This window comes from Acomys minous (assembly GCF_964271855.1).
Source record: "Acomys minous genome assembly, chromosome: 1".
Taxonomy (NCBI): Eukaryota; Metazoa; Chordata; class Mammalia; order Rodentia; family Muridae; genus Acomys; species Acomys minous.
Window position 1 is genome coordinate 152214123 of NC_140483.1, and position 17463 is coordinate 152231585.

At 45.8% G+C, this 17463-nt stretch overlaps 1 protein-coding gene across 6 annotated transcripts in view; it reads left to right on the top strand.

Annotated features, from left to right (window-relative positions):
* Positions 1-17463, top strand: part of PALM2AKAP2 (PALM2 and AKAP2 fusion) — a 463139-nt gene that overhangs the window by 196191 nt on the left and 249485 nt on the right. For all 6 annotated transcript variants that reach the window (XM_084781901.1, XM_084781897.1, XM_084781900.1 and 3 more), the window contains exon 3: positions 15523-15603. In XM_084781901.1, coding sequence (XP_084638027.1) covers positions 15523-15603 — 81 coding nt within the window. The remainder of the gene's footprint in view (positions 1-15522; positions 15604-17463) is intronic.

The window sequence follows — 17463 nt, forward strand, 5'->3', positions numbered from 1 at the left end:
GTGATCAGCATTTCTGAGCCTTACTTGTTTTGTCTGCAAAGTAGGGACAATAAAGCTTCCTCATGGTGACATGAGACACATATAAAGTAGCGTCTGACTATTCCAGGTGCACACAACACTCAGTCGAAGCCTTTTTCTGACATCCTCCCTCCCTGCTTCCTCCTAGGATATGTAATATATCAGATCAGGCCTGGCCCTTTTCTTTCTTCTGTACAGTGTCATCATTGGGTCAATAGTGTACCATACATCAAATACCACACCTTCTTTGTTTCACTTTACTGTCCCTGTTTGAATATTGACAAGGCACCATTCCATTGATTGGACAGTTTCTATTTTTGCACAAGTGTTCTGTGGCTAATGATGTAACAGACATATGGCATTCAGTTACATCAGAAATGGCTACATAATGTTCTCTATAACTCAATATCCCTGATTTAGTTACATTTGCATAAGACCCTTCTTTCAGATAAGGTCCCTGTCACAAAGTTAAGGATTTAACAGACATCTTGCAGGATTTTTTCTTTTTTTCTTTTTCTTTCCTTCCTTCTTTCTTTCTTTCTTTCTTTCTTTCTCTCTTTCTTTCTTTCTTTCTTTTTTCCAACCTCAGACAGATGGACCTGACACAACGAACTTGCTTTAAATTCTTGAGTAAATGATAAAATTATATGTATAAACAAGAAGTATTTTTAAGTTATTTATTGTATCTTATTAGCAGTAAATATTTTACTTGTATACCTATTTTATATACTTATATACCTGAGGTAGCATAAACATTTCTCAGACTGAAAGGAACTGTGAGTGAAGAAAATTTAAGAAGCCTTGTTATAGTGTAGTGGGGTGTGCCTGCTGGATTATTATTCTGCGTGTCCTGCTGACTCTGTGCCATAGAAATCAACTGATTGGACTGTCTGCTGAGCTGAGGGTTTGTGATGGAGAATGTAAGGCCAGAAATACTTACTGTGTGAACTTTCACAGACCAAGTTTGCCAATGCCTCTACAACTGGAGACTGGAATCCTTACAGAAGGGATTAAGAGGGGTTTTATCACAGTGCTGTATTTCCTGAAGATGTGATACCTAGTGTCTAGGTTTCACCTGAGGCCCTTTCAGCTCTCTACTCGAAGGCAGGAATCTTCTGATGACTAAATGCTGGGTCCAGAGCCCCTGGGGCCTGTGCTTTCATCAGTTCTATTTGAGGCAGCCAGACCTCTCAAACCTAGCCTAAGTACATAGTCTCAGCATCCAGTTAGGAATCCAAAAGTAGGTACATTCCTTCTTACGAATTGGTATCCTTCATAAACATTGTTTGGTTTTTGGTGATCATTTCCTCTTGCCAGCTAGATGGATTTCTTGTATCAAAACACCAAATCACGCCCTGGGGAAAAATATCCAAACATCCTTTATGGGGGAAAAAAGCACAAAGCCAATGAGAAGTAGAAACCTATTGCAGTGTCGGGGGAAGCCTGCCATCTGTCATGCTTATGACTTCTCCTCTTTAAACTATTTTTTAAAAACTTTTTCATTGCCCCAGACCTGTGTCAAATATTCCATATTAATATTTGTCCTCGGGTCTTCACAGTGGTTGGGTACCTGAAAGTAAATTCTGGTCAAGGCTACTGAGAGAAGGAGAACAAGAAGGGCAGAGCAGGGGGCCCTTGATTGTTCTGCTGGTGTGGCCTCCTCCCAGGAGGGCGAGTCAACCAGAAAGCATGGGGACGTCCCAGGTCCTTCATGCAACTGATGCCTTCCCTGTGACATCATCTGCCCAGGTCAAATGTATGGCTCATCCTCAGGATGGACTTACAGGCCGTCATCACCCCTTAGCTCTGCAGATGATGTGTTGTCCATTCATGGAGATTGAGTGGAGGGTACCCAATCTGAAATGTGAGCGTTTCTTCCATATCTTCTCTCTAAACTGTGAATGCGGTATAGCACCAGTGCGTTTAAGGGGCTATTTGAAGCACACAAGTCTTTTATTTTAGCTCAAAGCCAGATTCAATTGGACCATCCTGGTGATGTCCACCACCGTTCTATAACTATCTCCTATTTTGGCCTTCTGACCTGGTTTATCACGTCTGGCCTAGGTAGAAAATAGTAATGTAGGCACTGAGGAGCTCAGTTGGTAGGTGCCTGCCTGGCGTGCATAAAGACTCAGACTCCTGCACCTCACAAACAGAGGGTGGCTGGACAGGAGTACAGTGCCAGCTCTCAGCAAGTAGAAGCCGAGACTCAGAAGTTCAAGGTCATAGCCCCAAAGAGAGTCCAGGTCAACCTGGGCTAATTGAGACCCTGTTTTAGGTAAAGAAAGGCAGGAAGGAAAGAGAGAAGGAAGGAAGGAAGGAATTTAAATGTAGAAGAGGTCTCATGGGAAGGGTAATCAGGCATGCAGGGGTGAGCATGAGAAATATTGCCACAGGAAGGCAGCACTGACCCTCCAGAGAGCCAAAACAGCTCTGTCTGTCTCTGGGCCTCAGACCCCCACCAGCTCCTGGCAAAGACCTACACTTTGAAGAACAAACAAAGCCAGGACTTAGCCATGAAAATAGAAATGTGGCTGGCCAGGGCCAGGTTCAGTTGACACTGATGAAGAAAGAGCCCAACCTAAGCCAAAGTAGTTGCTTATAGCCCAAGCCAAGATGTGGTGCCCAGGCAAGGACTTTCCACCTTGGCTGACATTGAAACTATCTGGGAACATTTACAACATTACTAGACCAGTAAGATCCGAATTTCTGAGGTTGAGGCCTGGAGTGTTTCATGTTTCTCTTTAATGCCCCTCAGGTGATCTTAACGATTTCTTATGATTATATATTGTGGGGAGAATTAAGGTCACACTGGAGGCGTATCACGCTGGTTCATGCAGGTGACAGTTTAGCTGCAGCGAGAAGGCAGATGTGAGTGCCAGGGTCAGGGTATCACTTCCAGGACTTTAGTAGCGCAGTTCTTAAATCTTGCCCCAGACTGCAGCCACAACTCCAGAGGATCCCCCAAGGGAGCTAGACACCTAGGGAAAGAGTGGTAGCAGAAAGTTTCACTTTATACTGAGCCAGCCTTGATGTGTAACCCTCCCCACCCCCCACCCCCCACACCATGTCAGTTTGTCCCAGTGGCTGGAGCGTGATGAGTTTGAGGCCACCTTTGGTTGCGTAGTGAGAAAAAAACTGAACAAACAACAATGAGCCTTGAGGTCCTACTCTGCTTTTTAAACATAAGGATCGGTCTGTCTATTCCCTCTCCCTCTCCTCCCCTTTCCTCCTCTTCCCCTCTCTCTATTTTCCCCTCTCCCACCTGCTCCCCCCTTCATCCCCCACCTCTATGTCTGAGTTTGAGGGGTAGTTTAGTAATAGAACACTCACTTAGTATGTACAAGGCCCTGGGTTATGTCCCCCACCCTCACCCCCTAACCTCAAGTGATAGTATTTTGTTTTGTTTTGTTTTGTTTTGTTTTGTTTTGTTGAGACAGGGTTTCTCTGTGTAGCCTTGGTTGTCCTGGACCCCCTTTGTAGACCAGGCTGTTCTCTTTTTCACAGAGATCCACCTGCCTCTTTGATATTGAAGATGCTACTATTCACCAGGTTTTTTTTTTCATGGGTTGTAATGGCTAGATTTTACTTATTTTTAATTGATTCATCCAGAAGGTCTTATCTAGGCATATACTGTGTTCGGCTTGGTTCCAGGCATGAGAGTTAAGTCAAATGAAATAGGCAGGCAGGCATACCCTGTATGGAACACGCATCTTATCGACTGGGACAGACACTGAACAAATTAGGAGATGAGTTCTGTGAAGGTGGATGTTATTTCTCAGTCTGTCAGAGATTACAGAGAGGGTAAGAGCTGCCTGGGAAGTGGTTCTGTGGAAAAAAAAAACACTTCCTGCCAAACCTGACAACCTGAATTTGGTCCCCAGACCCCACATGATAGTAGAAGAGAACTGACTCCCACAACTTTGTCTTGATCTCCACACACATGCCATGGTACTAGTGTGTGAGTGCACACACACACACATACACACACACACACACACACACACACACACACGTGCACACACACACAACCACATACCAAACAAACAAATAAAAATGTTTTTATAAATTGGGGCAAATGGGGCTGGAAAAATTGCTCAGCAGTCAAGAACATTTGTTGTTCTTGCAGAGGACCTGGGTTGAGGTCCCAACACACACTTGGTGGCTTAGAACCCTCCAGAGCTCCAGGTCCAAGGAATCCAATGTCTTCTTCTGACCCCCAGGAGTAACAGGCAGTCCCATGGTACTGGTACATACATGCAGGCAAAACAGTCATACACATAAATATATCTTTAAAAACATAAGAGGGGGACATTTTCTCCACACTAGCCCCAAGGATAGTATCCATCTTAGGAATGGGAAATGATATTTTTGTACTTGCTTTTTATTTCTGTGGCTATTAAAAATGTTGAACATTTCCACTACATTTTCCCCTATATTTCTTCTACGCCAATTTCTATTTTCTTTGTAAATCATATTGTTATAACAATTCTTTATTAAACTCTTAACAATTTGCCATACTTGCCAGGTATTTTCCTTAGTTAACACATGCCTTTGAGTTATTATGATTCATTGGCACTATAAAATGTAGTTTTAAATTTTCCATACTATACCAGCACTCTGGGAGGCAGAAGCACGCAGATCTCTGTGAGTTCAAAGCCAGCCTGGTCTACAAAGTGAGTCCAGGACAGCCAAGGCTACACAGAAAAACCTTGTCTCGAAAAACCAAAAAGAAAGAAAGAAAAGAAAAAAGTTTTTTTCCATAATAAACATCACCAAATTTGTATTTTGTGGGTTTCTTTATATGGCCTTTAAAACAGTCTTTTTTTCATCCTAAAAATCACATACTCACAGCATTTTCTTGTGTTTTGACTTTTTATATGGCCTGAGCCTATCGAAGACATAATTTTGGTGCTTGTGAAATGTTCTTTTGCACAGTGGAGTTTAGAAATGACAGAAGAAAATCAATCTTCTATTAAAGTCCAGTGGGCACAACTTCACTGTGTGACCATTCTGATGTTAATAGTTCAAGGTTTAGGAATCAGTCTGGGTCGTCTAGAAAACTCAGTGGGGTCATCCCAGATGCCTATGAACAAAACATCAAGCCATTGTTTTCTTTATGCAATGGGGGGCTCACTATGTGGCCCAGAGTGGCCTCCAATGTGCCGTTCACAGACCCGTTTCTCCAGTGCTGGGAGCACAACAAGTAAGTACTGGACCCAGCTCCCGTCCAGTTAAAACTTATTAACCAGAAAAGATGCTGACCCATGATAAGAACAAACTGCCAGCATAGGTCTGAGAATATAACGGTTATTAATGACATGGGAAGTAGTTTCTTTCGTTTAAAATCCCCTCGGAGAACCCAAAGGTGACTGAAAGGGGCAAAAACTGACAACAATGTATTGTCTGCACGAGTTTTAGTTCCTGCTTGGAATTGTATCCCTTAAAATGCAGAAAGTGAATTTTGAGGAAGGGCAGTTTGTCCCTGTTAAAGTTTTAAATGCTCTTATTTATTGACTTAGTAAGTCTTGGTGTTTGAAATGCAGCGTGTAGATGTCAGCACAAAAGAGCATCTAAGATGTTCACAGAGGAAAGTCATCATAACAAGTGAAATGCGGAGAGGTCCTAATAACGAACCAGCAGCCAGCTGGTGGGCTCAGCTAAGGCCCCTGCGAGCTGCCATGTCCGAATTCACAGAACAAGGTGGCCCCTATGTAGTGACAGAGCCTGTCATCTGACTACAGCGACAACCGCATGCTGTGGAAAGCAGATCTTCAATCCTATTTGTAAAGGACCCACCAAGGGACATGCTGGGACACTCATTTTTCTAGTGGAAATCACAGAAAACTAATAGGACTTATTGCTTAAAGAAACGGATGACTGGGGATGGTGTGATGGGAGGAGAAGCAACAGTTGCCTTAATTTTGTTGTTAAGAGTTGTATAAAATTTTTTTTATTGTGTCAGTGCTATTTATATTTTCCAATGCTAACAGTACTTTTCTGGGTGGGGATATTCTGAGTGATTGTAAATTATACTTTTCTGTATTAAAAATATTTCTAACTCATAAAGGTTAATCAGATAATCAGCATCTAAGAAACAAACAGAAACACACTTGGCAAGGTTAGAAAAGGCACTAATCCTCTGCTTTAGGGTTAAGATCAACTGTAGAAGAGGCACCGATGTCTCTGGATTCATGCTAACTTCTGGGTGCTTGCATTTCTTGGTTTGGATGTATAGGGTTTCTCTCTATTTTTTTTTTAAACTCTATTTTCTTTCATCTCTTACTGTGACAACTCTCTTTAGGTGTGCCCTAACACCTCAGCGATCCCATGGTCTGCAGCGGTGAGATTGGATGGGAGCATGGCAGCGCAGCTCTGAGATTGGATGGAGGCAGGGCAGTGAAGCTCTGAGACTGGATGGAGGCAGGGCAGTGAAGCTCTGAGATTGGATGGAGGCAGGGCAGTGAAGCTCTGAGATTGGATGGAGGCAGGGCAGCGCAGCTCTGAGATTGGATGGAGGCAGGGCAGCGAAGCTCTGAGATTGGATGGAGGCAGGGCAGCGCAGCTCTGAGATTGGATGGAGGCAGGGCAGCGCAGCTCTGAGATTGGATGGAGGCAGGGCAGCGCAGCTCTGAGATTGGATGGAGGCAGGGCAGCGCAGCTCTGAGATTGGATGGGAGCATGGCAGCGCAGCTCTGAGATTGGATGGAGGCAGGGCAGCGCAGCTCTGAGATTGGATGGAGGCAGGGCAGCGCAGCTCTGAGATTGGATGGAGGCAGGGCAGCGCAGCTCTGAGATTGGATGGAGACAGGGCAGTGAAGCTCTGAGATTGGATGGAGGCAGAGCAGTGTAGCTTATTGTGAGGTCCTTGTTTGTCCAGATGATTCCTGACCTCCGGCTTTTCCTCTCACCTTGCTATCTTCCTGAGATAGACAGCCAGCATGGTGGAACACTCTCCCCCTTCTTCCAGACATCTAATTTTAGGGTGTCATATTCTGATAGTCTGTGGCCCCAGAGTCCCCTTCATTCTTAGTGAGCCCATGACCCTGTTTGGAGAAATGCTTAAATGGAATAGAAATATTTTACATTGGCTTTATTTATTAAGCCCTGGGACCCCTAAAAATTGCTACCGTGTGCTTAGAGGACGAAATGGGCATTTTGTAGTGCACCAGGTACTGCTTGCTCGTGATCCCAACACAGCTTTGACCTGTTTGCCTCTAGTACTGAAAAGGGCTCACAATTTTATAAAAAGCCTCCTTTTTCAGGAGTGGGTAGATTTGGCATCAGAAGTGTGTGGCATCTTCAAAACCTCATTGGCCCAGGAAGGTGTTTGCATCCACACATAGTGACGTCAGGCAGCGTGTATTGTTATATATGGAGTAGTGGTCGCTCTCGGGCAGTGTTATAGGGTCGAATTGTCTCCATTTCAAACACATTTGGTCACTGCTTGTCTCAGATGGCCCTGGGCGCTTTACACACCCGCCAAGTTTGGTTGTGTCCATATAAAAAATCAAGGCAACTGAAGGCACGTGCCTCAGACTACCCTGACGACTTGGGGAGAAGCTGAAGGGCAGTCAGTCCTTGCAAAAACGCCCGGCTCTCAACACGTTCCATCGCGGTTACTATGTTTGTCCCTTGGTATCCCAGGCTCTCCCTGAATACCAAAATGCACACATATTCAAATCCCTTATGTAAAAGGAGACAGCTTTTGCATAAGCCTACACACACTCTCCCTAGGACACTTTAATTTTAATTTATTTAAATGTACTTCACTGTGTGTGTGTGTGTGTGTGTGTGTGTGTTTGAGAGAGAGAGAGAGAGAGAGAGAGAGAGAGAGAGAGAGAGAGAGAGAGAGAGAGAGAGAGAACCTATAAAACATCTGAAGCTAAATTGGTATGACTTGCATTTGACTTGACATTAATGAATTACATATGTTAACTTTTCAGTGTAATTAATCCCAGTATTTCACCTAACCTCTCCATGGTGTTTCCCCAGGTCCCGTTCAATGGACTGTTTTAAAGTTTGAGCCAATTAGTATATATATTTTCCCTTTCAGAATCTTCTCTTGGCCTTATCATTTCTGTCACAAGGAAAAAAAAAAAAAAGGATTTCCCTTGTTTACCACAGACAGCAACTTCTAGAGGTCAGAATTGGTTGCATAAAAGAAAAGTTATATAAATGGAAATGCCAGTCAAAGCTAAGCCACAGGAAATGGATAGAGCGGTAGAACTTTCCATGCTATGTGAGAATGGTCTGAGTTGAGTGGGTGCCTGGCGAGGCAGCAGCTTTGATTATAGGATATACAGACTTGTTCTTCTGGCTAAGCCCCCTCCTCTGTGTGTGTGGGAGGGGGGCATGTCTATGTGTGGATACATGTGTGCATGTATATGTGTGACTGTGCATCCATATGTGTGTGTGTATGTGTGTATGTGTGTATGTGTGTGTGTGTGTGTGTGTCTGTGTGGAAAGGGGCAGCGGATAGGCTCAGCTGTTGTGTCTCAAGATCTATCTACCTTCTTTTGGGGAGCAGTGGGAAGTAGGGTCTCTCACTAGCCTAGAACTCGCCAAGTAGGCTTGGCTATGCTGCCTAGCCTGTAAGCCCAAGGTATCTGCCTGGTTCTGCCTACCCAGGGTTGGAATTCTTTTAATGTAGGGTCTAGGTGCCTGGAGATTGAACCCACGTCCTTGTCCTTACAAGGCAATCCGGCAATCCATCCTCTCATTGACTGAGCTCTTTCTACAGCCCTGGCTAAGACTTTTGAAGGTTACTATTTAAACACATTCCAGTTTCTTTTCCTTATTTTTGTGGCATCCAATACACACACACACACACACACACACACACACACACACACACACACACACCCTTAGTTTTCAAACACTGAGGTAGTTTTAGTGAGAATGATCTCCATAGGCTCCTATGTTTGAATGCTTGGTCCCCAGCTAATGGCACTGTTTGTGAAGGATTCGAAGGTGTGGCCTTGTTGGAGAAGGTATGTTGCCAGGCGTGGCCTCTCTCTGCCTGCTTCCTGCAGATCACGGTCCAAAGCTCTCAGCTGCTACGTCACCACCATGCCTGTCTGCTTCCCACCATGATGAGCATGGCCTAAGCCTCTGACACTGTAAGCAAGCCTTCAGTTAACTGCTTTGTTTTATTAGAGCTGCCTTGGCCATGGTGTCTCTTCACAGGAATTGGATAGTAACTAAGACCATTGGTTTGTTCATTTCAGACCAAATGGGCATCACAGTGGCCTGACAGACAGGAGTGATCTCTGGGCTCAGCTAACTATTTTGTGAGCCTGTGTGTAGTAAAGATCTTGACTGCTGACCTTGGCATTCAAGCCATCACAGTGAGTTTTAATATCCAATGGCAGGGAAGTGAGGTAACTGATCTTGAATACTGATAGGTCTGCCAAGAAAGCTCAGCATGCACTGTTAACTGGGCAGGCAGTTGGGCAAAGCTGAGTGAGCACCTCCTTGATTATTTTGTGCTCTGTCACCTGCTCCAGAGAGCCCCATCCTCCATCTCTGTCCTCAGATACATAAATAGCATCAACTCTGTAGGAGCATTAAACAGGTAATTATAGTGCAGCCATGCCTGGGATGGCATTCTGATCCCTTAATAGATGAAGTTCCTCCACTCCCCACTTGCATGTTGATTTTCCATAATTTAATTTTCAAGTGACATTTTATGTCTTAGTGGAACCTATATGAAACCTGGGCACCCCGGTGATCCAGTTAGATCTCAAAAATCAGAAAGAAAAACAGTCTAGTGGGCAAGGTAATTTCAGCTCCCTGGCTGCACTCTTTCAGGGGAAAAGCCACGGAGCATGGTTTTCATCAAAACAGTCTCTTGAGGCTGCCTTCCCAGAACTTTCATACATCCCAGCCCCTTCATTTCATATGTGTTCGCTTGATGTGCTGGGTGGGTTTGAACCTAGGACGCCACGCATGCCAAGCAAGCACTCTACCCCGGCACCACATCCCCAAGCCCACCTCCTCCTTATGCTTAAACACCAAACTATCTTCCAGGCCTTTCTGTTTTCCCATGCCTCCCCTCCTACGTGGCATCCCTTCCACCCCCACTGCCTTCCCAAAGGGGAGCTATTTAAAACTGTTCCTTGCAGTTTTCGGTACTGTGCCTCTTCCTCTGTTCTGGGTTGCAGAAAGTCAGAGCTACTGGCTCTGTGAGGGGAGAGGAGAGCAACCATTCCCTTTAGCCCACCATGGACTTTCTTTCTTTCTTTTTTTTTTTAAATTAATTTATTCATATTACATCTTGATTGTTAGCCCTTCCCCTGTTTCCTCCCATTCCTCCCTCCCTCCCACTTCCCCCCTTCTCCCCTCCCCTATGTCTGTGATTGAGGGAGACTTCTTCCCCCTATGTATGCTCTAAGATTATTGAGTCTCTTCTTGGTAACTTGCTATCCTTCTTCTGAGTGCCACCAGGCCTCCCCATCCAGGGGACATGGTCAGAAAAGGGGCACCAGAGTTCACGTGAGAATCAGATCTCACTCTCCACTCAACAGTGGAGAATATCGTGTTCGTCGGCTAGGTCTTGGTAGGGGTTCGAAGTTTACTGCCTATTTCTCCTTGGCTGGTGCCTTAGTTTGAGGAGGACCCCAGGACCCAGATCTGCCTGCACCATGGACTTTCTTGAGCAGTCAGAGGAAGAAGAGACCTTACATTCACCATTTATATTGTTTGTCTTGCCATTTTTATTTCTGCCATTTCTATCTTTCTTCTCTTATGTAAATTTTGAAATCTCTGGGTAGAGTATCTTGGGTAGGTCTTCCGGCTTCTTCCCACTGCTAGGCCCTGGATGCTGGGTGTTAACCCAAGTCAGGTTGGATGGGCTTCATGCGAGGAAACAATGTATCTGCTCCTTGCAACTTTCCCAGCCCAGCCCGGCCCCACCCCCACCCGAGTCCTCACAGAGCTCAGCTTAGCCAACCCTTGGATCAATCCACAGGCTGCTTCTATGGCTTCATGGATATTTGAAGCAATGCTGTTGAAGGATTTTTGTTCAGTGAAGTAGTGACTGACTTCCCCGAGCCTCCAGCTACCCCCTTGTATGTCCCAGTGCGCAGACAGCCTCACATGCAGCAGAAATGGAAAGGGCATCATAAGTTACCCCCAAAGAAGAGAGAGGCATCCCTAACTCCCTCCACTACTACCCCTTCCGCCATACTCACCAGCACCTTTGAACAGTGTGTGCTGCATGCTAGCAAATGCCCCTCGCTATTTGCAGGGTTTATGACATTGCAATACTTCAAGAAAGTATCTGCTAGGAAAGCATACGATTTACAGAGAGGCAGTGGGCGTGGCTTGGGAGGCCTCCCAGATAGTGAGGGCACCAGGAAACCTTCCTAATGGATTGAATTCACTTCATGCCAGTGTCTCTTGGGGGACACGGACCTTCCCAGTGGTTTCTAACACTGTCCATTAGGCTTTCCCCCGCAGTTACCGCGTCTGTGTTCTCTGATTCTTTCTCAGATTAGCTTTGTCAACCCTCTTCTCGTACGCGTAGCAATAGTGATCCATATGGATCGATACCTCCATCAGTATGACATTCGGTTCTACTGACTAATGGCTAATGTGTATTCAATAATATATTTGTTGCCATTGATCACAAGTGTGAATTCATAATGCATCTGAGTGAGAGATGTGGATAAGTGGGAACGCATGCAGAGGAGAGCAGAGGCCAGCCCGTTCATTTAGAGCTATTCGGCAGCTGTCTCTTACATGTGTTCACCAATCAGTGTCCTTAGCCTTAGAGCTACCAGCCAGTGCCCCTGCCCTATAGGAGCCCATGGTTCAGTAGAGGGTATAGATATCTAAGTAGGTAAACTAGTGAAATATTTTAAGTGCTAATGTGGAAAGACCCACACCCTTAGAGGTGGAGTGATGGCAAGTTGAGAGCCAGCCTGAGTTAAATAAAAAGACCTTGTCCATGAAGAAGAGCTCCACCGCCTATGGAGGAGGAAGAGAAAGGGAGTGTGGTGAGGTCTCAGGGGGAGCAGACAAGGCGTCTGTACTGACAGCACACTTTGGGTTGTGACATACAAGTCCCTCAAAATAGCTTAAGCAACAGGTAGATGTGGCTTAAATGGACGTTCCAGGATTAATAGTTTAGGAACCCCAAGGATGCCTGTGGCTTTATTGCCTGAGCAGACCTATGACCCAGCAGTTTTTTGGGGTCCTGTTCTCTGCTTTTTGTCCGGCTTCTCTCTACGCTGACCTCATTTTCTCCGGTATCTATGTGTTGCTTCCAAGAGACTTGGGAAAAGAGCCACTCAGACAAGTGTCATCTCAGGACTCTGGAGGGAAGGAGGGGTTCATTCTCCTTTCCTGATGCTCAGCATCTGCCCTTGGGAACATCTTCTCCACTCTTGGGTCACTTTGCCACCCCTCACATCAATCACCATGGCAACAAGATAAAGGTGGTGTGATTGGATCGGGCTGACTCATGTGTAAGGGGCAGGATGAGCAGGGGTATGTGACAGACCATGGCTGGTGCCCCAGGCTGCCTTTCACAGTGCTGTTTTTTTAGCTGCACCCCTCAGAGGAAGGACGACCAGGAAGATAAACCTAACAATGGGCAGTCAGAATAGCCTCCTGCATAGTTAAGCTGGGCTGTCAAAGACGAATAGGTTTTGTGGAAGGAAGCAGTCAGTGGCTTCTATTATTGCTCGAGAAAGAAATAGGAGCAAACCCAGGAAGTCAGGTGCCAGCTCAGCAGGTCAGAAAACCATAGCAAGTTGTTGAAGCCGAGGGCTATGCACTGAGGGTTACTCCTTATGGCTAAACTCTGGGACAGAGGACAGCCTTTGAGGCCGTGCTGGGGAATCTGGTCTTTGCGGTATAGTAGCAGAGACAGGCCGGGTTTTAGGCAAAGGCTAGGGGTGTATTATCATAGTGGAATATTGCTGTGGCCTTAGGTGGAGACCTGCCTGTAATCCCAGCACTCAGGAGGCTGAGGTAGGAGAATGATGAGTTCAAGGCCACCCTAGGCCACACGGTGAGACCTTGTCTCAAAAAGAGGGAAGAACGGGTATCCCCCTGGTGACAGTTATAGAAGGAGATTTGGTTAGTGGAGACCAATAAGGACGTCACTGCAGTAATCCAGATGACGTATAAGCTTTTAAGCTTCTGGGTCCGCTGAAGGTCCTAATGTGGAATATCTATATTTGTGGCACTAAGAAAAGCATCCAGAAAACAGGGGCAGGACCAACAGGACATCTTTCAAGAAAGTGAAACTATAGGATGACTTGGGGTGGGGGAGTAATGTCGCTTGCTGAATACAGGGGGCCCGGTGTGAAGAGAGGATGAGAGAGATGCCAGATGCATATGTCCAGGGTAACAGACCACTGGACTTGCCATCCATAGCTGTTGCAGGATGCTCAGTATGGGGGTGTGGAGCTCGGAGGAATGGCAGGACTGTGGAATACGGGGTTGACGAGACTCAAGAGTTTGTGGGTTTGCATTTGGTTTGGGGAAGAAGAAATGTGGATACAATGGCCAGTCAAGTGAGAGACAGAGATGAGTCGTTGGAATTCCGAGTGAGCAGGTGTCAGGAGCTAAGTGTGCTCTGCTAATGGTGTCCTGCCCAAGCTCCTTGTGACTTCACAGAGGCGGATGGCACCCTGTGATGGCTGATCTTGTCAGTTTATGGGGAATAATTCTCCTGTGCAAGGAGTGGTTTGTCAACATGAGGGCATCTTGGAAGTGAGAATTTTCCATCCAAATAAAGCCACAGGGTAGGAAAGCATAGGTAAGTTTTGGAAAGGACTAGACACATAGAACACATGTTGAATCATGGGGATCTTGTATACATAATATACTGTATCTTGTTCTGGCTTTAAGTGCAGGAAGTCTGCAAGTCTTGATAGCCAATAATAATGAGTGATAAGGTCTAATAAATTTACTTTTTAGCACTTCCCGGGCCTGGATTGGGGTCATTGTCATATTATGGGGTGCCTCCGAGATGCTGGGAGATGGGCTTTTTTTTAGTGAGCCCTGCTTTCCCTACCTACTATTAGAAATGTGATACTTTGGGGAAACACTCTGTAGCATTCTGTAGCATCAGATATGTGCTATTTATTGGAGCCTTTTGGAAAATGGTTCCTTAAACACCCACAGGTCTGATTTTGCTAGGTAATCCTGTCCCTGCTTAGCTATTGCCTTCTAGTGGCTCAAGATTATGCATTGATATTTCTTATAGTTTATGTATTGCATATATTAAGTTGATTTGAACAGCAGCGGTATGATCACATCCCCAGAAACGTGGCACTACACAAAATCAAAGCTTCCATTAACGCCAAGCATGGCAGCCAGACACCAGCATCACTGTGTCCCTCAGGGTGTGGCTGCTCTGTTGTGAAATGCGGGTATGTTCTGCCCAACAGGTTTCTCCCTACATCTGTGAGGCAAAGAGAGTGACCCACTGCTGGTCCCGTCTCAATAAAACACCCCATGTATGCTTCAGCAACAAAGCGTTGGCAAGTCTGCTGTGGGAAGGGCAGGCCTCTCTGTTCTTAGGAGTCACATTCCTATGCTATTTGTTGTCTGCACCGGAGAAGTATTGGGAAAAAAAATGTGAAGTTTGCATTTCAATGGAACGTTTATGGTAGAAATGCATCCCTTTCAAACAGGTTTCTAGGCATTTCCTAGAAATGAATGTGTGGCAAAGCACACAGTAGCAGCCAGTGGAGAATGAATGCTTGCCGCATGCCAAGCATTGTTCCGACCTTTCTGTATGTATCGGCTCACTTGTAAGACACATTTCAGCCGTGTGATTTGGGCACTCTCCATCCAGGAGACCCAGGGAGCTTAACCCTCACTTAATAGGCAGGGCTGGCACTTGGACCCAGACAGGTCCTAGGTGTTTTATTTACGCTAGCCTCAGCAAGCCCCACCCACACCAACTGCTTTAGCACAAGGCTTACTTAATAAGCAAGGGCCAGCCCTTCCATTTGCATTATTTAGTGTGTCCAGTTTGATGCTTTATTCTTCCAAGTTTAAAATTGTATTCCATCTGCATGTGAGCTGAATGAAAAGAATTCTGCCCTAGAATTCCCGCCCCCTGCCCCTCAACCCCACTTCATCCTATCTGCAGTTTGTAACAACACTGAGACATTTTTATTTGTCTTCGGATTAGCCTTGTACAACAAGGACGACAGCAGTGTGTGTGTGTGTGTGTGTGTGTGTGTGTGTGTGTGTGTGTGTGTCCGTCTCCTTTTCTTCCGAATCAAATTGTTCCTCATGGAGCCCACCGCAGACATATTCAGAGAAGGCTGCTGCCTGCAATCCACGCAGCGAAGGTGGAGCAGGTGACGCTGGCTGCGTGTGCCCAGCCTCTCTGGAAGTGTCTGCACAGATGTGTACCATCTCCACTCCCCGCTCCCTGCCTTCAGATTCCTGAAGCCAACACCCACCCACTCTGACAGCCTCTCTCTCTCTCTCTCTCTCTCTCTCTCCCTCCCTCTCTCTTCATTTTTCAAGGAAAAAAGAAAGAGGCAGACGGAAATAGAAGGGAAGAGAAGACAACTTGACGAACAGGTACTGCTGCTCCAGCATTCCAAGGTAAGCTGCCTGCCGATCCCAGGAGCCTGTGCGTTCTTAGCAGCAGGCAGACCACGCATCTCAGAGCCCTGCAGAGTCTGCCTGCCCTGGAGGCACAGCGCTGCTTCCGAACCAGCCTTTTCCACACAACCAGGAGAGAGTCTCTTGCCTTTCCTTGTAATTTTTCTCAGATCCAGGCTTCCTTAACAGCATTCTGATTTCCACAAGCATGAGATCACACTGCTCCTGTGCAACATGGTAGATACATATTTAGAAACTGGAAGCAGATACTCCATTCCACATGGTCTCGAGTTGTTTCTCTTGTGTGTTTTGCTTTGGGGGCTCTAAAAGCTGTACTTCACATAATGGACTTTTTGAAAACGGAAAAAGAATCTTTCTTGTTAAGGGGCTGTGGGGGAGGGAGATGATACATTGTGATCTAATAAAAGAGCTATACTGCATGTTTCAGATTGTTCGTCTATTTTACTGAGACTTTACAATATTGGAAGTGTTCTGTTAGAACAAGTGATTGGTCAAACATGGCTTTCAAATGATTTGACTTGGTTCAGTGTCTATTGTACCTTATTAAAAAAGAAAGGCGGGGTGGGGGTGGTTTATGTGATTTTTTTTTTCCCCTTTAAAACATAATGCACTTAAGCGTTATGGATTGCACTAGAGGAGACAGCTCTGTCACTGTCACAAATGTCCCTCCAGTGGCCGAAGGTTGCTTTCTGCATGTTTGGATAATAATGTGGCCATGTTCAAGGACCAGCCTGGAGTTTTTTTGCTTGCCTGTTTGACTGTTCCTGGGCTTTTTAAAAAAAGCTGAGCTCAAGTTGCTGTGACCTTGTGTGCGCAGACTCGCTTTTCTCAGAGGGCTGTTTGGGAGGGGCTGCTGATGGGGAGCTGCTGTGCTTGCATTATCGGGGCTCTTTGAAGCAGAGTGGTCCTCACTCCTGCGTCTCATTCTCTGGAAAACCAGGTTGTGCTAAATGAATCCTCAGAGTGAGAACCATCAGCAAGCTGGCTCATGGTTTTAAAGAGCAGCCTGACCTATATCTGTCTGCGCAGCGTGCTTGTGAGTTCACCATGAACTTTAACCAGAGACATGTGTTCGGGAGGAAAGAAGGCAGCCCGGTGCCAATTGTCCATTTCTGTCTATGTCTCACTCCATCTCCAGACCTGTCTTTGTACCAGCCTGCTCTGTATTCAAATGCTGTCACTGTCTCCTGACAACATTTCCAAGGGAGGATTGGGGCTAAAATTAAGATTATCTCTACAGAGGTGGGTCATACAAATGCTAAAAGGATTGCACAAGGCCGGTCTGGAGAGAGCAGCGGGGTCTCTGGCCCATAGTGAAGGCAATTTACCCCCTGTAGAAGAGAGATGTAGACTAAGAACTCAGACAGCCTCTCCCCACCCCCACCCCCAACCCCAGCCTCAGCACAACACTCTGCATTTGTGCTTCTTAAATTCAAAGTCAGAGAGTGAACTTCAGAGACCATGTTCCTTTTGTTCCTGTCATTATTCTGAGTGTCAGATAAGATGGCAAGGATTTCATCATTGCTGCTGCCCAGCATAGTCACACACTATTCTGTTCATAGTCTATCTATCCATTCCTTATCTTCCCATCCATGCATCCTCCATCCATCCTCCATCCATCCATCCTCCATCCATCCTCCATCCATCCTCCATCCATCATCCATCCACCCACCCATCATCCATCCATCATCCATCCACCCACTCACCATCCATCCATCCTCCATCCATCCATCTATCCATCCTTCATCCATCCATCCAGGTTTTAAAAAAAAAATAGAAAAATTGACTTCATTTTATGTGAAGGAACACTGTGTTTCCATAAAGGACTTGGCAACATGA